We start from the raw sequence: 22,695 nt of genomic DNA, 5'->3' as shown, positions 1-22,695 counted from the left end.
GGACCTCACTCAGCAAGCTCTGCCAACCCAGGTCCCTCCCCTGGCTGGCACACCGTGAGAGGAATGCCCACAGCCAGCACACCTTGGTCTTAACAAGTCCCTGCCCAACCAAGCGGGGCTCCCCTGAGCACGGGTGCACGTAGGGGCAAGGCAGGGGCGCGAGGGCGGGGAGCGGGAGCCCCTCACACACCCAGGCCGCCTCCCGGGGCTGCCCTTCCTCCTGCCCATGCCCCTGCCAACTCCACCTGAGCCTCCAGACACGGGAGGGGTGGGGCCTGCAGGCTGCTGGCCACGTGTAGGGCCCCGCGGGAGGAGGGAGGGCAGGACAGTGGGTGCTCTTAAATCTGAAGAGAGCTGCACCGCCCCTGACTCCTCACCTGGTTTTTGAGCTGCCCTGATCCCAGGAGTGAACTCAGCTGCCTGTCTGCCCTGGACGCAGGTAAGCGCCTTTATTCTTTAAGGAGAAGAGAGGGAGCCTCAGCCCCTTCCCAGCACTGACTCCGTTAACCCTTTGTTTTCTGCTTCTCCACTTCTGGGGCTCCAGGCTCAGAGCGCAGGTCAGAGAAGTGGGGAAGAAGCAGTGCAGAGAGAGAGGGTCTCGGGGCCACAGAACCCAGCTTCGCACTTTGAGTGGGTAAATCTGTACCCTTCAGTGTACAGATGACAGAACCGGTGCAGGGAGGGGAAGAGGTTTGCCCAGGGTCACTGAGACTAGGGAAGGGAATGGGCACAGAACCAGACCTCCTGCCTCCCGCCCAGCCCTGCGCCCCGGCTGGGCCCCCCGCTGCTAGGAACCCAGAGGTGGAGGACCATGGCCTTCACTGGTCCTGCAGGCCCCTGCTGTCCCTGCATCTGGTGGAGGGGATGGACAGTCAGAAGCCTCTTCCAGGATGAGGGTTGAGTTGGGGGTGGGCAAGGGACTTTGGAAAGACTCAGGCTTCACGCCCTTCCACCCTCTCCCTTCGCTGACCTGGGCTTATAGGACTGAGAAGCGCTGGCAGTGAGGCAGAAGAGATGCGCCAAGGCAGCAGGGTCCTCCGCCTCCAGAGCCCTTGAGAACAAAGACGGAGACCTGAGTCCCCATCTGAAGGGGAAGTGGGTGGGAGGGACCTACACATAGGGCTGAGCTGGCTGGAGCCCTCCTTGCCCACTGTACACTCCATCCCACCCCTTACACACACACACATGCACACACACACACACACACACACTCACTCACTCATACAGTCCTGAGCCCCAGGGACCCTCCCGTCCCCTGAGAGCAGGAAAGAGCTAGCAAAGTGCACTGGGCCAGGGGTGGGAGCAGGGTGTCCAGGAATAAAGGAGTGAGCCCAGCCTCTGCTCTGGGAGGTCCAGGGGGATTCGGGGTCTGTCCCACGGGTTCCAGAATCCCGGGAGGGGAAGAGGAGGAAGGGGTCCTAAACCCATGAAGCAGAGGCATCGGGTGGCGGAGCCTCGACCACGCAGGTTCAAGTCCCAGTCCTACCACCGGGTTCTGTGGCTTGTCTAACCTGGGCAAACCCCTTAACCTCCCTAACCCCACCGTGAGAGTACCCTGCTCACAGAGCCATTGAGAAAATGAAATGAGCGTGTGCTTAAAGTCCGTGTCTGTTGTTATAATATCCTTATTACACAGATGGGACAAGTGAAGCCCAGAGAGGAAAGGACAGTTGCCCAGGGTGACAAGAAACAGTTTTCAAATCAACAGGCAGGCGTCCCAGTTTCTACCCTGGCGGAGACCCAGGCTTCCGGTACTCCACCAGGTCAATAAGCCCAGCTTCCTCTTCAGGGCCCAGATAGAAACCCTGCAGGGTCCCCGAGATCCTGCCCAGGAAACCCGGCCTCTCGGAGCACGTGAGGGAAGAGCCGCGGCTCTGTGTCCTCAGCTGCCCCCAGGAAGGAGCTCAGAGGCCGAGTCCCTTCCACTGCCATTTATAGACAGGCTTCAGGAGCCTGGGATGTGCCACCCACTCCAGGACCCGGCCAAGGACAAGTCTGGCAGAGGCCCACAGGGCTGTGGAGGAGGAGAGGGGCCTGGCTTTTCTCATTAACTGACTGTGTGACTTGGGCAAATCACATCCCCTCTCTGGACCTCAGGCGTCCCTTTGCATTTGATCTCAATGTGGTCCAAAGAGTTCAGAGTCCAACATCCTAGGGTCTGAGTTTAAATTCTGGCTAAATCACTTTTCTGGGTGTGCGGCCCATGCAGATTTCTTCACCTCTCTGAGTCTCAGTATGATCATCTGTGAAATGGGCGGGAACCGGGGTGCAGCACTTCCTAGGATTAGGAGGTGAGAGTTACCATATGTAACGCACGTAGACCAGCTCCGGGCACATGGTGAATGCCCGATAAATGGCAGCTATTATTATTCACTCTTATAAAGCTGTTACACTCTAGACAAGCCCTTATTTCTAAGTAGTATTTCGAGTTGTCAGACTGCTTTCACAAGCAGCTCCTCCGGGGTGCCACGTGGCTCTCTGGAAGGGTGCAGGGCAGGAATTCTCATGCCCATCTCACAGATGAGGAAACTAAGGGTCAGGCTGCACCCTAAGGAACAGTTTGAGCTGGGCATCGAAGCCGAATTCTCGGGCTCCAGAGTCCACGTTCATCTCGTTTTCCCCGGCTGGTCCCCACACCTTTTCCAGCATTGGGGATCTGACTCCAGAGCAGGAGGTGATGTAGGCACCTTGGGAAAGGGAGAAGCAGAGTTGGAGAGTGTTGGGGGACAGGCAGTGAGGCTCAGGCACGCAGTGATAGTATGACCAGCGTGTCCCAGCTCCTTACAGTTTTCTTGGCAGCCTCAAGCCTAGAACCTCTCATTTCCTACCCAGCCCCACCTTTAAGAAAGCACAAACGTGACGTTAAGGTTAGACAACAGGAAGAACTTTCCAAAGTAGGGGAAATTGAGACATCTCTTTCCTGAATGAGCCCCCAGGGAGTGCATACCATCTGATGATGTCACTCCCCAGCTCAAAACTGTCCTGTAGCTCCCCCTTGCCCTCAGGGTTGAGACAGCACTACTGAGCCCAGCATGCAAGGTCTGCAGGGCCTGGCCAGCCTGCCTCCCCTACCCCTCTTCCCTCCATCTATCCTAGGTGCTCCCTGCTTCCCGGGTGCTCAGTAATGCCTCCCTGTGTGTCAGGACTCTGAACACACCTGCCTCCTCACCCCCACCTGCCTGGCCAGCAAGCTCCTGCTTTTCCTTCTTATCTCCCTTTACATGTTTCTTCCTCCAGGAAGTCCTCCCTGACCTCCCCACCAGTGCCTGCAGAGTCCCCCTGCTTCCTCCTCCCTAGTGACACTGTTTAGGATTGCTCACCTGTTGCTCGTCTGGTTCCCACACTGACACACGTGAAGTGGCCGCTACATGTAGGGGCTCTGACATCACGCAACCTGGGGTCCAGTCCTGCTCTGACATTGTTGCCCACTCACCCTTGGGCAAGTCACTTACCTCTCTGTCTCCATTCTCACACTGTGATGTGATATAATTATAGTATTACCCCACAGGGTTGTCATGGGGATTTTAAAAGACTTTGTGTGTAAACACAAGTGCCTATGCACACGGTAATTACTCAGTAAACATTAGCTAGTATTTATTTAATAAATAAGGCTGGGACATAGCAGATATTTAATAAATTTCTAATGAAGTGGTTTTATTTTGCAATCACTTGCATAATTCTTAGTATGTGCCAGGCACTATTCTAAGCATGTTACAAATATTAACTCATTTTATAGATAAGGAAACTAAGGCACAGAGCAGTTAATTAACCGGCCCCTGTTACACGGCCAGTAAGTGGAGCCAGGATGAACCTAGGCCGTCTGGCTCCAGCATCCATGCTTTTAAATGAATGAATAAATATGTCTTTGTTTTTAGGGGGAGGAGGCAGGGGCTTCATCTACAAAGGTTACTCAGCTGCTACCCTTGGCCTCTTTCAGGTCCTGGGAGCTCCTGGTTGGCAAGTGACACCTCTGGGATATAAGTGCGGCTGGTGGGAAGCCAGAGGTAAACCGCCGGGTCACTGCCCCCACCATGTCGCAGGTGATGTCCAGCCCCCTGCTGGCAGGAGGCCACGCAGTCTGCTTGGCTCCCTGTGAGGAACCCATGAGGGCTGTGCACCCAGCACCCAGCCCCAGCCTGCCACCCCAGTGTCCTTACTACACCACAGAAGGCTGGAGAGCCCAGGCCCTGATGGCCCCCATGCCCTGCAAGGAGCCCCCCCACAGGCTCCAGCAGACCCCACAGGCTGGAGCCAAAGCCAGCTGCCTCCTACGGTCCCCTGGTGAGCAGACCTCAGGGGCCCTGGAGGACCTTGACTCCTACATTGACTTGTCACTGGAGAGCCTCAACCAGATGATTCTGGAACTGGATCCCACCTTCCAGCTGCTCCCCACAGGGGCTGGCGGCCCGTGGGCTGAGCCCACCCAGAGCGCTACCTCGAGGAAAAAGAAAGACGAGCCTGACGCCTTGGGTAAGGACCGGGGGCACAGGGCAGGAGGGGGCTTGGGGCCAGACCTCATGAAGAAGGGCTTGTCTACAGAATCAGAGGCGATGTCCTGTGGGGAGGTGACATGCAGCCTTAAACAACCTAACTTCTCTGCTTTCTCTGCCATATAAAAGGGATAAATACAAGTTTTCCTCACTATCCACGTCTATCTGGCTCCTGAGTTTGGGAAGTAATGGATACCTGTTTTGTGTGATTCTTCAGAGAACTTAAATAAGCTAATATATATATATATATATACATTTTCTATACCTCCATGCCTTATAAACAAGAGCTTGATAAATGTGGGGTCCCTAAACCTTGCTATTCTGTGGTGTCTCTCTCCTTAGCTCCTAACTCAGGCCCCTTAAAATTTTTGTAAGATTTCCATCTGAACCCCTGTCCCTGTTTAGGGGAGTATTACCCTGGGGAGGCCCAAGCTGGAAGTAATGGAGTTGGAGAGACACAGATGTCCGTCCCTGTGGGGTGGTAACCCTGCTGTGTTGAAGCAGTAGTTGCTAGTAAATGTCCAACAGCTGGCTCCCCGGTGGGGCAGAGCCCTGATACGAAGCGTTTCCCAGTTTCCACGGTGCAAATTCTCCCACCGTGGCCCTGGATGTGGCGTTAGAAAGAGACACGCCGCAGCAGGCCATCGTATGGTATTTACACCGACCGATTCAACAGATGTAAACACCTCAGGAGTATGTATGATAGTAAGATGTTTTCAATATAAGTTTTTTCATTGTAATTTTATGTACTTTAATTTTTAATAATGGCTGAGTTTAGCAACCAGCTGGGCAAAGTCCTGAAAATTTAACTATCATCTGTCCTACGCTGGCACAAGCCTCCAGTACACCACCAAAGCCCAGGGAATCTAGAAATCCCTACATCGGACTTGTTTCCCAAACAAAGAGGGTTTTGTTTTCTTTTAAAGATTAGTTTGTTTTGCCCCTGTCCGGTTTGGCTCAGCGGTTAGAGCGTCGGCCCATGGACAAGGGAGTCCCGGGTTCAGTTCCTGCTAAGGGCACGTGCCTTGGTTGCGATTTGTCCCCAGCCCTGTTTGTGGTCGTGTGGGTGGCAACCACTCAATGTGTCTCTTTCACATCGATGTTTCTCCCTCTCTTCTTCCTTCTCTCTTTTCCCGCTCTATCTGAAGATAAATGCAAAACAAAAATGTCCTTGAGTGAAGATAAAAAAAAAAAAAAAGATTAGTTTGTTTTGTTTTGTTTTTAATCCTCATCTGAGGATATTTTTCCATTGATTTTTTTTTTTAATAGAGTGGAAGAGAGGGAGGGATGGAGGGAGAGAGAGAGAGATACATCGATTGGTTGTATCCCACATGACCCCAACCAGGGTTGGGGATTGAACTTGCAACCCAGGTATGTGCCCTTGACCAGGAATTGAACCCAAGACTCTTTGGTCTGCGCTCTAACCACTGAGTCAAACTAGCCAGGGCCCAGAGTTTTAAGTATACTTTGAAAATGAAGGGCAAGGAGCAGCGGCCCCATGGGCAGGCTGGAAAACTGAGGCTTCCGGGATTTCAACAAGCAGCAAGGGGCGAGGGGTGTGCTGAGGACTAGAGATAGGATCCGTGAGGGTTTCTGCTTCTCGAGCACTCACTGTATATCCAGGCACTGTGCTGAGCATTTGACAGCAGAACCTTTAATCCACCCCCCTGAGATGACTGTTTTATCCTCATTTCACAGAGGAGAAAACTGAGGCTGATAGACTTGAGTAAGGAGCCGATCCGGCCTAGTCACTGGAGTCTTACACAAGCTGTTTACTTCACGTCTTTGTGTCTCAGATTCCTCATCTGTAAAATATAAATCAGTTCTTACCTCAAAGGGTATTGCAGGGATTCAAAGTAATAACACTCGGGTAATAATTGCAAACCCTGGCACACTGTGAGTCATTGTAAATGGTGGGTGCTTCATTAAACACTAGGGTGGCATTTAGAACTAGCCCCAGGACAGGTTCAGGCTGGGGGTGAAAGTGGGCCCAGCACCCAGGTCCTCTGGCGCCGGGGCTCCTGACCTGCCTTCTCTCCTCCCACTGAGCTCTGCCTGCCAGGCCTGTTCAGGGAACGGCCTTCAGCCCTCAAGAGCCTTCCTGCTGCCTCGGGCCAGCCCTGGGCCTGCCTCTGCAGGGAAGGTGGTTTGGCCTCATTACCACTGGCAGGAGAAAGCCCTGGGCTTTGATGTCTGTGCCCAAGGCAGGGGTTCCACACACTCAAGGCCAGCGGGAGTGAGACAAGTTTCTGGAGAGGGGCCACATGTATGGGGTGGGGATGTGGACAACTGGGCCCTTCCTCCAAGGGGCTGATGGGCAGTAGTCTGTCTTCTCAGATGGCCTGGGCACGACCTGCCATTATGAGGAGGTATCCACCTGATTCAGGTGCTAGGAAGGCAGCAGTGGTCAGAGAGTCCTCAAGAAGTTGCCTGGCTCCGTCCCAGCCCCTTCTGATGGAATGTTTTTAAAATCCTCTCCTCCAACCTGTGCTTGGATACCTGCGATGTCTGGGAGCTCACTACCTCCTGATTCAGCCCAGCCTGTCAGCTTCCCACTAGAAAGTTCTTCTGCGATCACTGTGCTGAGCTGCGCTTTTCTCATGCAGCTTGACCTCCCCAGTCCTCCCCTCAGACCTGCAGTGGTGACAAAGCGAGCCCTCCCTGGCCCAGGGCCGCGGCACTGCTTCTGGGCAGCTGATGAGTTTTCACGCGGCCACGTGCATTCCGTGGAGAGGAGTCCCCTTCCTTTGCACTCCCATCCTCCGACTCACGGGGTGTTGAAGGGAAGACATTCTCTCATTGTGGTGCTAGCAGGTGTTCAGTTTCTCTTTCCTAATTTGGCAAAATTAAACATTGGCGACCCTATGTTGATCCCGCCCCTAAATTCAGGCCAATGTAGGTTTACAGCTGTGAGTAGGAGAAACACAGTTTTTGCTCGTGTTATTATTATTGTATTATTTTCCATATGAACAACTGTAAACCTACTTTTGCCCACCCCGTGTACGTAGAAAGGTTTGGTGAGGCGTGATCCCAGCATCCACCCTGTGAAGGAGAGTGACAGCCCCGTTCTGCAGGTGAGAACGCTGAGGGGAGTGGCGGCCCAGGGGCACAGGCTGGCGAGGGGCACGGGTCAGGCTTCTGGGCTGCGATGCCCCTGTCCTTGCCTTTCTGTCCTCCTTGGGGCCAGTGTCCCACCCCCCAGGGCTTCACAGAATAAACCTGTGTGGAGGCAGCTGGGGGCCCTACGTCCCCAATGCTGCAAACCTCCCCCCAGCTTCCCTGCCCCTGCCCCTTGCTTACCTCCCTTCAGGCTTACCCCCGCGGAGGGGCATCCCACAGGGAATGTGACTCCTTTCTTCCTCTCTGCCACCCCGCCCCATCTTTGGAACAGGCCCCCCCCCCATTTCATTTTCCAGCAGTTTCTGCCAGGTGAGGTTGTTTGCCAATCCCAAGTGAGAAGTGCCTAACTGTCTCTCCTCCCCCCACCCACGTGACCCCACCCACCCCCCTGGCCTGGCGCCGGTGCCTGCATCCACTGAGCTGGGCTCAGACTTGCCCCATGGGCCTGAAAACTGCACCAGGTGCTGGGGTGGGGCCTCCACCTCCCCAGCCACACCTACCTCAGGGCAACAGGAGGTGACTCACAGTCGCACTCTACCCCCTGCTTGCGCCACCCCCAAGCAAGGCCTTGGGCAAGTGTGTGGGTGGCCCGGTAAGGAAGCATCCAGAGCTTCCCCAGACCAACAGACCCTCCCCAAAGCAGTAAAGCACCTTCTCACGGGGCAAGGCCTTGTTCCTAAGGGACCTCTCCTTCAGGAAGAGGCCCCCAAGCAGAGCACAGGAGTTGGGGTTCCTCTACTGTGCCAAAGCTGTGTGGCCTTGGATAACTCACTTAACCTTTCTGAGCCTTGATTTCTCATCCGCTGTATGGAATTAATAACGTTTCCTACTTCAGCAGAGTTACGGTGGCGGCTGAATGAACGCTTTGTAACAGTGCTGGCACGCGGCACTGAGTAAACACCAGCTTTCAGTGAGCCGTGTGCACTCGGCGTCCGCTCCACTCCCACACTTCCCTGCGCCTCAGTTTCCTCCTCCATAAAAGCAACGTCTGCTGGCATGGGGCATAAGGGCTGTTGTGAAGCTTGAAAGGATTATGGGTGTAAACACCATAAAGTCATAAAAATATAAGTTGTGTTTGCGCCCTTCCCGAAGGATCCACCCCATTACAAGGCCTCAGAGTCCACAGTACATTGTGCCCAGTATTCTCCTCTTGCCCTCAACAGTGGGACCCGCACCTTAGCCACAGAGCATCAGCCCTCTGGCTAACACAAAAGCAGGCAGGGAGAAGATGCTCCCAGAAGCCCACCACGGGCCAGACTCCAGGCTCCATTCATCCGTGTATTTTATCCTCACCACAATCCTGGGAGATTGGTTTTAGATCCCCACTTTGCAGACGAGGAAACTGGGGTTCAGAGTGGTTAGGAATGTTACTCGATGCCTCTTGGCAGGAGAGTGGCAAAGCCAGGACTCACCCAGGTTCATCTGATGACAAAGCCAGGCCTGGGCCTCCACCCCTGGAGCAGCAAGCCCAGGTCAGCCCGCCAGCCCCCCTCATCTGATGCAATCCTGCACCCCAACCCTGGCCCAAGCAGGCTCAGACAGAGGCAGCAACGGTGAGCAGAGCCAGAAGCCCTACCCCGGAGCAGGCTGGGGCAGGCAGGGCCTCCTCAGTCACAGCAGGCGGGGCGCATGTCCAGAGCCCACGCAGGTGGGAGGCTGGCAGATAGGAGCTGAGGGTGCAGTTTCCCGCTGATTCTGCCCCAGTTTCCATCCTGGGAAGGCAGAGGCAGGACTCACAGCTGGGTAACCCTCACTTTCCACCACCTTTGCTGGAACAGCACCGAAGTCAGCTCCCCCAGGCCAGGAAGGGAGATGGCCATCCTCACCATGGGGAGAATAATAGAGCACCCCACTCCAGGGAGGAACACAGTTGGGGGACCAGAGTCCTGGGTGCCCCCACTGGGGAATAGAAAGAGCTTTGCAGTGAGTCTGAGCCTGGGCCAAGTCTGATGACCAATCACTGTGCGCGAGCTACCAGCATGGCCCGCCTGTGGGGCTCACGCTCAGTAACGCAGCAAGCCCTGCCCTGGGCAATGCCTCCTCTAACGCAGAGGACCCAGATCCCAGGTTGTTGCTAAAACTGCAGATTCTTATCCAATAGGCCTGGGGTGGAGCCTGAGATTCTGCGCATCAGCTCCCAGGTGTAGCAGTGCTGCTGGCCAGGACCTCAGTGATGAGGCCTGATGCACGGCGGAATCACCTGGGAAACTAAACAAACAGCCTGAGCCCACCCCAGAGATGCTGGTCCCATTGGCACAGGGCGGAGCCTGGGCATTAGGACTTCTAAATGCCCAGTGGGTGATTCTAGGGTGCAACCACACCTTCACCGTGGGTACAGACATAGAAACAGTTCCCACACACCCTGAGTGACAGAGGCATCAGAAGATGTGACTGGCACATTGTTAAGCAGTCATTTCCGCCTAGAGAGTAGGGCATGCAAAGGGGTTACCATGTGCCAGTTTTAAAGGGATTACTACGTGCCAGGTGTGGTGCTGGGCCCCCTATATTCATCTCATTTCATCTTCACTTTGACATCAAGAGGCTTGGTTCAGTCGTTCCTTTTTCCAGGTGTGGACACAGCCTCTGCGTGACGAAGTCACCTGGCCAAGCTCTCTCAGACAGTAGGTGCAGAGCCCAGTCAGAAAGCCAGGTCTGTCCGACTCCAGCCTGTGTTCCTTCTACTGCATCTCCCCACCCAGGGGAAATGTCACAAAGAGGGTGACTTTGGCACTGGGCCGCTGGAGGTGGAGCTGGATGGTAATTCTGATTCCAATGAGTTTCTCCTCTCTGAGCCTCAGTTTGCTGGTCTTTATAAAAGAGGGGGGCCAGATGGTCTTCAGAACCCTTCCAGAATTCCTGTCCTGGAGTCCAGGCTCCCAGGTTTCACCAATGCTCTGCTTCTCTCCCCAAAGATATAAAGTACATCGAGGTGACCTCCACCAGATCAAGGGGCCACGATGGCCCCCAGCGCTCCTCCAGCTCATCTGTCACCCCACCTTTCGGCTCCCCACGCAGTGGCGGCCTCCTCCTTTCCAGAGACATCCCCCGAGAGACTCGAAGCAGCAGTGAAAGCCTCATCTTCTCGGGGAGCCAAGGCATTGGGCATCAGCGCCCTCCTCCCCCATCTGGGTCTCCGTCCTCTCAACCCCCACCCTCTCCCAGCATCTCCATCCCTTGCATGAGGAGCAGGGCCTCAGGCTCCAATGGCTTTGGTTCCCCACTGGGGGCTTCTCCAGGCTTGGAGAAGGGGCAGGGAGGCCCAGCCACACAGCGAGGCAGCAGGGTCTTCATGCTGTCAGCCAGCCCAGCAACTGATGTCAGCTACATGTTTGGAAGGTAGGCCACTCCCACTATAGCTTCTGACGTTGCCTCCACCACACACACACACACACACACACACACACACACCCTGAAATCATAGAATGTGAGCAAAATCTGCTCTGCCTGAGCAAAATCTGGGCATGCACTAAAAATAAGAAAGTGGATGTTCTCTTTTATGCCATCACAGCCATTTGGATCTCAAGCCTTCCATTTGGAATATAATTCAATATACAAAAATCTCGACTGATACCTACCTCTTGGGAAAAGAGCTGCCATGCTCACGAGGCCCACTTGTATCCTTTCCAGCCCTCATACAACCCCTCTCGAGGAAAGGGTGTGTTTTTAACCTCATAAAGCAGGGATGTAAATAGACTTGGGGGGGCCTAGGATGAGCCAATTATGAGAGAAGAGCCTCCTTCCTCCATTGCTGGCAAAACCTGCCTGACAGACTTATGCTCACCCAGCCCACGTCTCTGCAGGACTGCTGCCCAGGAAGACCAAACCACAGGACCTCTGTGCCCCACACCAATTCCAAACCACTGTGCCAAGGCAGCCCCTGGCAAGGAGGCTGGGCTACCGCAGCCATGCCCACTGACGTGGGCCTCTGAGCTCGGGGAGAGGCTGGGCAGGGGGCAGAGCCGGCCTCCTCCTCCTCCAGCTGGGGGATTCCCTCTGCATTCGCACAGACATGGTCCAGCCCAGGTCCCGCCTGTGTGCAGGGCTCCTGGGGGCGATGGGATGATGGAGAGGCTGGTGTGACGACCCCATCAGACCTGCCTTGCTGAGAAAGCAGAGGGAATCTGGGCAGCCTGAGCCCACGTGACCTGTGGAGGGTCAGCCCATTTGGCTTCTTTAATTGACCAATTCAAGTAGGGACAGTGCAGGGACATTGCTCTGTTCTTCACACCTTTTAGGGATCAGGTAGGCATGCCATTTGCTCTGGGCTACAGGGAGTGGATCCTACGATTGTATTTGACCAAAGCCATAGCACCCAGATCACTAAATGGCAGAGCCTGGCTCTGGCCCCTGAGTGTCCACCTCCACACCCTAACGCTCTGCCTGTCTGGTGCTCTCTGCCCTTGCAGCAGCCAGTCCCTTCTCCACTCCAGCATCTCCAGCCAACAGTCATCTTCTAGGTCCTTGGAAAGCCCAGCCAGCTCTTCCTCCAGCCTCCACAGCCTCAGCCCAGTGTCCCTGTGTACGAGAGCCAGTGACAACCAGGTCCCCAGAAATACCACCCCAAGCATGGCCCAGCCCAGAGCAACCTGTTCCCCACCACTGGCCAAGGAGCATCCCAGCAGCTGCCCCGCCTCCATCGCCAACTCCATGGTGGACATACCCATCGTGCTGATCAACGGCTGCCCAGAACCAGGGTGTCCGCCACCTCAACGGACCCCAGGACACCAGGACTTGGCCCGACCTGGGGCTGCCTCTGCCAGCAACCCTAGTCCAGCCACCAGGAGCCACAGCCAGACCCCGTCGGATGCCTCTCCCACCGCCTCCCCAGAGGGTACGTTGCAAGCTGATACCTCAAACACTGCAAGGTTCAGCCAGGGGAACAGACAAAGCAGCAGTGGTTTCTGCAACAGCCAGTCAATATATTGATTGAGTACCTACTGTGTGCCGAGCACTGTCAGGTGGTGGGGACAGAGAGGTTAACATGGTCTAGAAAGAGAGGCCAAAACCAGGGATAACTATAGAGGATAAACACAGGGGTAAAGAAATATTCTAAGTTCAGGGGGCCACCAGGGGAGGATCCCTTCAGCCTGGAGAACTGGGAAGGCTCCTCAGAAGATCTGGGAAGATCACAAGTCCATGGCCAGAGCGGAAGAGGAAGGGCCTCCCCACCAGAGAGAACCGAGTTCGCAGTCACGCAGGTGTGGAGCACGCAGCATGTTTAGGAATGACTGGGATGTTGCGTGTGGGGCCAGATTGTAAAAGGCCTTGAACACCAAGCAGAAGAGTAGATTTTACCCTTTAGGCAATGGGAGACCATCAGAGGGTCTGGAGCAGGAGAGTGATGGGGTCAGAGGTGCACGTCAGTAGATCACTCTGGCAGATGAATGACAGGGCCCGGTCTGGGGAGGGACAGCAGTTTCTATTTGATTCTGTTTGGGTTTTTATCATGAAGTGGTCCCGACAAGCTGAAACAGAGCCGGAACCAGGGTGGGGCTGGGGCAGGGGTGGAGGAGAGGGGACAGAGCCAGGAGACCCTCCGGATATGGAAGCAGCAGGCGTGGTGACTAACTCGTGAGAGAGGGAGAGGCAGTCAGTCGTAACTCTGACGGTGGATGACGAGCAGAGGAGGGCAGGACAGGGTAACGGAGACAATGCACTCCAGTTCAGACCTAAAACCACAAACCAGCAAACACCCTCCTTCCGGAGTCTATGACTGCAGGCGTCCAAAAGAACAAAGCCGACCAGAACCCAAAGCAGCAGACGCAGAGGCTAAGCCTTAGCACCCAGGGTGCTCCTCTCCCACCAGCAGAGCCCCTGCCAAGCCCCCGGCTCGCTGTCCCTCCTCACTCAGCCATCTCCTTCCCAGGGCTGGCCTCGGCTCTCCCTCGGCCACAGAGTGGGGAGCAAGGTGCTTCCTGGGGTAGGGGGTGAAGTGCTGGCTCGTGGGCTGCTCAGTCCCACTCACAAAGCCATGTCAATGCAAGCAGAGAAATGACACGTGTGCCTTTGAATCTGCTCTGACCGTCTTCCTAGGACAAATCATTTGCTGATTTTTTTTTTTCATCCTCACCCGAGGACATTTTTCCATTTTTTTGTTCAGATAGTGGGAGGGAGGGAGAGGAAGCGAGAGAGAGAGAGAGAGAGAGAGAGAGAGAGAGAGAGAGAGAGAAACATCGACGTGAAAGGGACACATCGAGTGGCTGCCACCCACTCGACCAACCAGGGCCGGGGACAAACTGCAACCGAGGTACGTGCCCCTAGCGGGAACCAAACCTGGGTCTCTCTGGACCGCAGGCTGATGCTCTAACCGCTGAGCCAAACTGGCCAGGGCCATTTGCAGATTTAAAAAAAAATTTTTTATTTTTTTTTATTTTTAGAGAGAAAGATAGAAACATTGATGAGAGAGAATATCAACTGGCTGCCTCCTGCGTGCCCCCCCACTGGGGATTTGAACCACGACCTGGGCATGTGCCCTGACCGAGAATTGGAACGGTGACCCCTTGGTGCATGGATTGACGCTCAACCACTGAGCCACACCAGCTGGGCTCATTTGCAGATTTTACTACAGCTTTTTTTAGTTACTCTCACCTGGCCACAACACATCTTTTCAAGATACTGGAATTAAGAAACGCTGTTCTCTGCCTTAGGAACCCAGAAAATGAGCATTTTGGTGATAGTCCCATCCTGGATTGGTGACGCCCAGGGATCTTATCAGATTCTGCCAAAATAGTCTCACAAAAAATTCATTGTAACTTCATAGGCTATTGTAGCATGAAAGACCCTCAGAGGTTTTTTGGGTTCACTCAGTCTCCTCTGGGCTTTAGTAGAGAAACAGTTGTCCCAAATCAGAGTCAGGAATCCCCTCTCCAGACCTCTGAGCACACGCTCGTCCGCCCAGATCTGCTGTGTTCCTTTCCTTTCATTTTCTTTCCCAAACGGAATATATCCCTAGGGAACTTGTAGGCTTATTAAGAGGGAGGAGAGTGTGAAATTAAACAAATGATGCATCTCAGAACCCTTCCTTCAGTCCCCAGCAGGCAACGCTAGATTTGAGAATCTGTTTCTCATTAAACCGAGATTTTTATCTATTTGTTTTCTTATTCATTACCAAGGATACGAGGGAAGACTACTAAATCCTAGATGCGAGGGAAGACTACTAAATCCTAGATGCGCCAAGCCCTGAAATTCTTGTTAGATTTTGCCTCTTTGAGCAGTTGGAGATACAGGGGGCTGGGGGTAGGAGAGGGCGGGTTGAGTCGGACCACTGAGCAGGGGCTGGGGGAGGGTCTCTCAGCTCCACCCCGTCCAGCCTGCAGGGTTCCTCTTCTCTGTCTGTCTCCAGGTCCCGCCAGGGACATGCAGCCCACCATGAAATTTGTGATGGACACCTCTAAATACTGGTTTAAGCCAAGCATCACCCGAGAGCAAGGTAAAAGAAGACACTGTTTCAGGGGATGAATGACTTGGAATCAGGTCTGGATCCTGAAGTCGGGGCCCTGGGCAGAGGAGGGGATGGCAAATGGCAGGTCCAGGGAAGGCCAGTGTCCTGCAGACCTCATGACCTGAGGACACGGGGACTGCAGCAGCCATGATGATCAGACAATAGAAAGGACTCCCTGGGGACAAAAGGTGACTCTAACAGCTGCTCTAGGAAGACCCTGTGGGGTTAGAGGACAGAGGTGTCCAGGTGGGGTGATAACTGTCTGACCCGAGGACCGTTCCAGCAATCGAGCTGCTGAGGAAGGAGGAGCCAGGGACTTTCGTCGTGAGGGACAGTTCCTCATACCGAGGCTCCTTTGGCCTTGCCTTGAAGGTGCAAGAGGCCCCTGCACCGGCCCAGAACCAATCAGGTATGCACCTGTCTCTGTCCTCACTCAAGGCACCCGGTGTGGTGGGTTCTAGTCCCAGCTCTGCTGCTAGCTTGCAGGGTGACCTTGGGCCAGGCCCAAAGTGACTCCTGGGAGGAGGGTCCCCGTCAGGGCTCTCCGCCGCCCTCCAGCACCAAGGCTCTGCGAGAAGCTCCATTCACAGCATCACGAGGGGACCTACTGAGAAAACATGTGGCCCAGATGGTCACAGGCTTTCCCATGGTCTCGCACACATAACACGCATCAGTGGGGCACCCACCCTGCCCCAGGCACTGTGGAAGGCACCAGGGCACCTCACTGGGGAAAGAGATTAAAAACAAGCCATTAGCCCCGGCCACTTTGGCCCAGCAGTTAGAGCATCGGCTCGCAGACGGAAGCGTCTCGGGTTCCATTCCGGTCAAGGGCACGTACCTTGATTGCGGTTCGGGCCCTGGCCCTGGTCAGGGTCATGCGGGAGGCAACTAGTCAACGTGTTTCTCTCACATCGATGTTTCTCTCTCTCTCTCTCTCCCCCTCTCTTCCTCCCACTCTATCTGAAGATAAATGGAAAAATGTATCCTCGGGTGAGGATATAAAAAAAAATAATAATAAATAAAAACAAGCCATTACAGTATGAGGTTCCCGGGCCACAGCCCCTCCCTAAGGCCCATGACTGTAGCTCTCCTACCACAAGCAGGTCAGGTGACTGAGGTGCCACGTCTAGTGGATGACCCCCCAGAGCAAGTGAATGACAGAGTGAAAGCCCAGGGACAAAAACCCAAGGGGATTTCCCTTCCCCTGCCTCTGGGTCTAAATAAGAAAGGGCCCCTGGGGTGGTGGTCAAGGAAGCCTTGCCGAGGAGCCCAGGAGAGGAGGAAGTGTGGCAGGTGGGACGGAGCAGAGGCACCAGTCCCCCTCCCGGCCGGCTTGGCTCCCTCAGGACCATCTGGTGGAGAATAATATTGCCCGGGAGGAGGTGAGTAGGGGGAGAGAGAAACCAGGCGGAAGAGTTGAGATTTGATCTAAACAGTCATGGGAAACCATCCCTGCGGGTTCTTGAGACCAAGAGAAAGGGCTGAAGGGAGAACTACTGGATGCAGAAGCCTTGGGGCAGACGTACTGGCCCCTCCGGGGGAGGCCCTGGAGATGAGGTTCCTACCTGCAGTCCCAAAGGCTGCAGGATGGACAGTTAACCTCTGGTGGACCCGGGGGAGGCAGGTCAGGCGTGGCTACCACTGGGCTCTGGATCTCCTCTGCATACACGCTTTCTTCTTTCTTTGTCCAGGCGAGGACAGCAGTGACTTCATCCGCCACTTCCTCATTGAGTCTTCTGCCAAAGGGGTGCATCTCAAAGGAGCGGATGAGGAGCCCTACTTTGGTGAGCCTGCAGGCCCCCGGGTGGGCCGTCTGGGCCGGGAGGTGGTCCGGAGAGGGTCTCCTCACAGCCTGTCTCCCTGCAGGGAGCCTCTCGGCCTTTGTGTGCCAGCATTCCATCATGGCCCTGGCCCTGCCCTGCAAACTCACCATCCCGCAGAAAGGTGGGTCTGGGCCCCAGGGAGGCAACATCGGGGCACCCAGTCTGGTTGTTCTCACTAGAAAGGCTCCTAGGGGTCACATCTCACCTCATTTATAGATTATTTTAGGGTCACAATTAAAGGCGCATGCTCTACAGTCCGTCAACCTCTCCACCTCCTAGCTGTGAGAATTGGAGGATGTTTGTCTCTCTGAACCTCAGTTTCCTCATCTGTGAAATGGAGCCAGCTGTCGTCATACCTACTTATCAGACTGTGTGGGGATAAAATGAGCTAACTCAGGCCAGGCTCTCAGCACAGTGCCGGTCACAGAGTGGATGTTTGATAAATAATAGACTTCTTTGAAGGGATGAAGGAACATAAAACAGCCGCTTTGAAGAGGTTCGGTGCTTTTCTCCCGGTCTCACGTTTATTGGGCACGCTCTCATCCATCCATACCGCACCACAGCCCTGTGAAGTGCACGCAGCTGCTATCTCCATTTCACAGAGGCGAAAAGCAGGGTTGGAGGCGATAAGTAACTCACCCAAAGGCTCAGGCAGACCTCAAGCCTGGATCAGGAGGCCCCTCCAGAGCCTACCGCCGAGGTGCAGCCCCGGAGGAAGGGGGTCATCTCCGGGTGCAGGAGGTGCCGTGAGGGGGCTTCGGGGAGAGGAAGCAAAGACGAGGGGAGCCCCTGGCAGAGCAAAGGCAACGGTCTCCCTACTTTCAGCAAAGAAAGGCTTGGGGTTGGTGTGGATTGGAAAGAAGTGAGGGGTCAGGAGCCTCTGAGGACCAGGTCACTGCAGCTGTCCAGGGAGCTGGAGGAGTGAGGAGGGGAAGGAGGGGTCCAAAGACTTGCAAGCTGGGCGCCGGGGGCCCAAAGCGGCCCTGTTTGCCTGATTACAGTAATCACACCTGGTGTCTCAGCCCAGTTGCTTCCTGAAGGCGTGGGCAGAGGTGGAGATGTTCAGAGGGATTAATGAGGCCTTTTAACTGAGAGGGGTCCATTCACTCCGCCCGGCCCCTCCGGGCCTGTTCCTTTACTTTGGCTCAGAATTGGGAGGTGGAGACGGAGCCTCAGACCCCTCTCCAGACAGCCGGGCCTCCTGCCTGAAGAAATCTGCGGGTGAGTGGCTGGCGTGTGGGCGGCTCCGGGCTTGGCTCTGCCCCCAGAGGGCGCCTCCCAGCCCTGCACACGCATGTCCACACGTGTTTCCCATCACAGCTTTATTTCTTCATCTTTAACAAGGTGCCACATTTCTCCTCCTCCCTGTGAACCCGGCGATGAGAGGCTGCAGGGAGTGGGCCAAGGGGAAAGGGACAGGACAGGAGGGGTTGGCGAGGCTTGCACCCCAACCTCCACACACGTGGGCACATGCAACTGTGCTAGGGTCTCTCTGGATCTACACTACTTGCTCTGGAGGTGGTCTCTGGGTCTGCAATCCTCTGTGGGGCTCCTGGGGGTTTTCAGAGGGGAAAGGTCCCTCCTCCTCACGTCCAGAGGCCAGTCACAGATCAGCACTTGTCTGAGTGACAGCTCCTACTCTGTGGCCCTGAGCTCAACAGTCTTCTCCACATTCTTATCTTCTCTCCCTTCTCTCAACAATGAACCCGGACTCCTAGGGTGGGTGGGGGCAGCGGCAGCACCAGCATTGGGTCTGGACAGAAGGAAGGTTTGCTCGGCTGCACCTACACACAGGGCAACGTTCCCTCCCTTGTCCCCATCCCCACCCCCACCCCACCAACCGGGAGGGCCAGGGCCCAGGGCAACGCAAAGCAACAGATGATCCCAAAGTCCTCTGGGGTTGGCCACAAATTACAGTCACCCACATAGTCTCTGTCTGTCTACCTGGTGGCTCAAAGAAGAGCCCTACTGGATTTCTGAAGAAGAAAGGCCATCCTGTCCCTGGGCTCCGGGCAGAGGAAGGACGGGGCCTGGGCGACCCCCGCCCATCCCATGGATCCTGGCAGGGCCCCAATGCAGTATCTGCATCCCACAGGCTGCCATGCCCTGTACCTGAGTTCTGTGAGTGTGGAGACCCTGACCGGAGCCCCCGCTGTGCAGAAGGCCATCTCAACCATCTTGGAGAGGGACATCCTCCCCACGCCCACTGTGGTCCACTTCAAAGTCACCGAGCAGGGCATCACCCTGACTGATGTCCAGAGGAAGTAAGGGACTTCTCTTACCCTGGGGCTGCAGGGCTGGCCAAGGTGGTTACGGATCAGTGATGAAGGCAGTTCTAGGTCCTGGTCCCAAGGGGGTCAGTGACATGCTGAGTGACTTCAGGCAAGTTCTCTGTCTTCAATGAGCCTCACTCCAATGACCTCCTGCCAAAGTCCCCTTTCACTGGAACTGAGGGAGAAGGAATCAACCAGCATTCATGGGGTATTGATTAAGTCTGCATCCACTGATAGGACATCTGCCAGCCAGACTCTGGCTGACACTGGGACTTGGTGGGAGGAGGTCCCTCCCTCCCTGGTCCTGAAAAGGGTATAACAGGGAGGCTTCTTGGAGGACAGGGAGCTGGAGATGCCGGAGGCAGTCATGAACCCGGGACAGGCCCTTACCAGCTCCCCTCTCTCCTGCGTCCTTCCAGGGTGTTTTTCCGGCGCCATTACCCCCTCACCACCCTCCGCTTCTGTGGCATGGACCCCGAGCAACGGAAGTGAGTTCAAGGCTGGGCGAAATGAAGAAGGCTGTCAGGGCCCAGCTGCCCGCTGGACTTTCCGTCTAGCCCTGGGACTGGGATCCCAGACAGAGCCTGTGAACCTCAGGGGTCAGGAGGAGGGGAAGGCGGGATGTGGTGGGGGAGGGGACGCAGCTGGCCCTTCTCCCTGTGCTTGGCTGGAGTCCTCCGCACTCACCACTGTCCATGTTCCTCCCACAGGTGGCAGAAATACTGCAAGCCCTCCTGGTAAGGCCTTCCTGTCTGCCCAGTCAGTCACCATGAGGCAGAGCCCCGACCCAACACGGGGAGGGAATTAGAGAAAGAGGGAGGCCCCGTCCTGACCTTAGGAGCCCGAGGTTTGGATGGGAGCAGCACAGGCCCTGGCCCTCAGGGGGCCTCCAGCCTGGCAGGACGCACAGCTCTAATCTCAGGGAGCCTTCATCTGTAGGGGAACTCCTGTCCGGTGGCCAAGACACATCCTTGCCCCCCACTCTGATGGGGATACACAGGTCCCGTCCCCAGGAAGCCCAGTTTCAGAATGATGAAAACCCAGAACTCAGGGCTCTCCCAGCCTGACAGGAGAGACACATATCCCCTTTCGGAGAGCCCCCATTGTAATGAGGGGCCGGGGCCCTTGGCTAGGGGAGGGGCGAGAGGACCCCTGTGGGCTGGGTTTCCCTCCCAGCTGGTGCCTCCCTGGGTCCCCCCTCTCACCCAGGCTGCCCCTCTCCCACCAGGATCTTTGGGCTTGTTGCTAAGAGCCAGACCGACTCCCAGGAGAATGTGTGCCACCTCTTCGCGGAGTATGACACAGCCCAGCCAGCCTCACAGGTCATCAGCCTGGTGGAGGTTCTGCTGCAGGACACAGAAAGGGCGTAAGGGGGATCTCCCTGCCCATGTTCCCAGATGGCCCAAGGGACTTGCTCAGAAACCCCCTCTGGCCCCTGAACAAGTGGCTGTCACCACACTGCAGGACCAATGTATAAACTGAAGGAGAATGATACTAAATCGAAACCCTTGAACCCACTATGACCTTCATCAGTGACCTTCATCTAGACATCCCTGGGCCTCAGTTTCCTCATCCATGGAGGCCAATAGACAGGATCAGCTGTTCTTCTCAGACTTTGGTGGGCATCTGAACACACTCTCTGTGATTCTGAAGCACACCCACATCTGAGGACCCCCGACATGAACACAACTTCTGAGGTTGCCTGACTCCATCAGCCAGGACACCACCAGCACAGCAGCCTGAGCTAGAGCCCTTGACCCTGTGTCACGGCAAACAGCAGGTGCTGGGTCGGCCCCAGGACCCTGGCCAGAGGCTGGCCTTGGAGCAGATGATGCAAGGATTCGGGACCAAGGAAGGAATGGACTATGGACTGACTCTCCCTCCATATCTGTTCCTTTCCCCACTTCCCTAAAGGCTTCTTGGGCAGCTTTTGCCAGGACAAAGCTGAATCCTGCCCTGGACTCTTCAGGCCAAGTGGCCATGGTTGTTGGAGCAGCTTAGCAAGGGGTCAGAGCCACCCAGCTGTCCTCACGGTCTTGATGTCTAGTCCCCTCCTTTGTAAATGAGTGTCAAAGCTCCATCTTGTCTTTTAATTTTTGGTAAGCAAGTGTCCTGCTGGTGTCAATGTTGTCCTAGGGTTGCTTGTGTAACCCACACCTATCGCGGGGACAGCTAGATCCCTGTTTTCCAAAGCAGACACAAGGGTCAGCTCTTTCTAGTTCTGCCTCAGCTCCAGTCTGACACACACACACACACACACACACACACACACGCACGCACGCACGCACGCACGCACCCGCACCCCCACCCCCACCTCACCCCTACAGCGGCATAATGTCAACTAGCCCTACAGCCGCACGGGGGCAGCAGAGAGTCAAAAATACAAATAGGCAGCTACTCTAAGAGGCCTGAAGAAGCTGGCTGGTTTTTCCCACCCTACCCCACCCCCACCCAATCCTCCAGAAGCTGGGACGGTTTGTCTAGCAGGCCTGGGGTCCTAAGGAAACCATGCCTGAAGGTGGAAAGAGAGGCTCAGAGAAGAAGCCCACTTTTGCTCAATGGGGAGCGAATACCTGCCCCCTCCCCACTATGGACCTTGCCATAGCATCATTATCTTTGGCCAAAGTTGGGCCTGAGGGATTATTATTCCAACCCAAGAAACCAAGCTGGACTGAAATGGCCCTGGGCTGGTGGGGGTGGAGACCAGCCCACCAGCCTGTGGTTGGGCACTGCCCCACCCCCGGAGACTGCAGAATGCTAAACAAAGTTCTCAAGGTCCCAGCCTGCCGGCTGGCTGAGAGCCACTCATATACCCATGGGTGCCTGTGTAGCTCCCATCACAGAAAATAAAGTGTCTGTCTTTGCACAGCAGTTGGTTCTGAAGCATTCAGAACTGTCCCCTCAGAGAGGGAGACCTGCACAGAGGAGGGGACCTGAGTGGGCAGGTGATGGCTGTGTCTTAGGGAAGACTACCTGTGCCATGCTCCCTCCCACACCCTGGCCACAGCTGAGCTGTCTCCACTGGCATCCACTTCATACACCATTGCTCAAACCATGTCGTGTCCCCAGTGTGTCCCACACACCTGTTCTCCGTGATCCCTTTCCTGCCACTCAGCCAGGAAGACAGAGAGTTGGGGTTTCCCCTGTGTCTAAGGCCAAAGGTGAGGGTGTGTGGCATGCCTGACTGGTTCCAAGTTCTCACTGGAGTTTCCTGAGAGGCAAGGAGAGGTGGGTGGGACATGAGCAGCTCAGGGGGAGGCCAGAAGAGGCCTTGAAGCCAGATAAGCCCCGAGCTACCAGTTCAGCCCTAGAAAACTGGACAGTGGCCCTGTCATCCTACCCCAGGCCCCGGGATTTCTACCCCGGCTTCTGCTGCTGGCAATCCAAGCTTTTTTTTTTTCTTTATTGATTTTAGAGAGAGAGGAAAGGAGAGGGAGAGAGAGAGAGAAACATCAATGAGAGAACATCCAATGGCTGCCTCCTACATGCCCTCCAATGGGGATGGAGCCCACAACCTGGGCATGTGCCCTGACCGGGAATCGAACTGG

The 22,695-nt window shown here is 55.4% G+C and overlaps 1 protein-coding gene across 1 annotated transcript; it reads left to right on the top strand.

Annotated features, from left to right (window-relative positions):
• The first annotated feature begins 377 nt into the window (after positions 1-377).
• TNS4 (tensin 4) lies at positions 378-21,227 on the top strand. Its single transcript, XM_036268758.1, has 13 exons — positions 378-439; positions 3,938-4,470; positions 10,523-10,946; positions 12,017-12,441; positions 14,953-15,039; positions 15,335-15,460; positions 16,743-16,835; positions 16,918-16,995; positions 18,024-18,095; positions 18,970-19,138; positions 19,567-19,635; positions 19,858-19,884; positions 20,376-21,227. Exons 2-13 carry the CDS (start codon positions 4,032-4,034, stop codon positions 20,515-20,517), a joined length of 2,151 nt encoding a protein of 716 aa, XP_036124651.1. The 5' UTR covers positions 378-439; positions 3,938-4,031; the 3' UTR covers positions 20,518-21,227.
• The last annotated feature ends 1,468 nt before the right edge of the window (positions 21,228-22,695 follow it).

Source organism: Molossus molossus, unplaced genomic scaffold (assembly GCF_014108415.1).
Source record: "Molossus molossus isolate mMolMol1 unplaced genomic scaffold, mMolMol1.p scaffold_m16_p_19, whole genome shotgun sequence".
Taxonomy (NCBI): domain Eukaryota; kingdom Metazoa; phylum Chordata; class Mammalia; order Chiroptera; family Molossidae; genus Molossus; species Molossus molossus.
The sequence above is the reverse complement of the archived record's forward strand: the minus strand, read 5'-3'. Positions and strand labels throughout refer to the sequence as shown.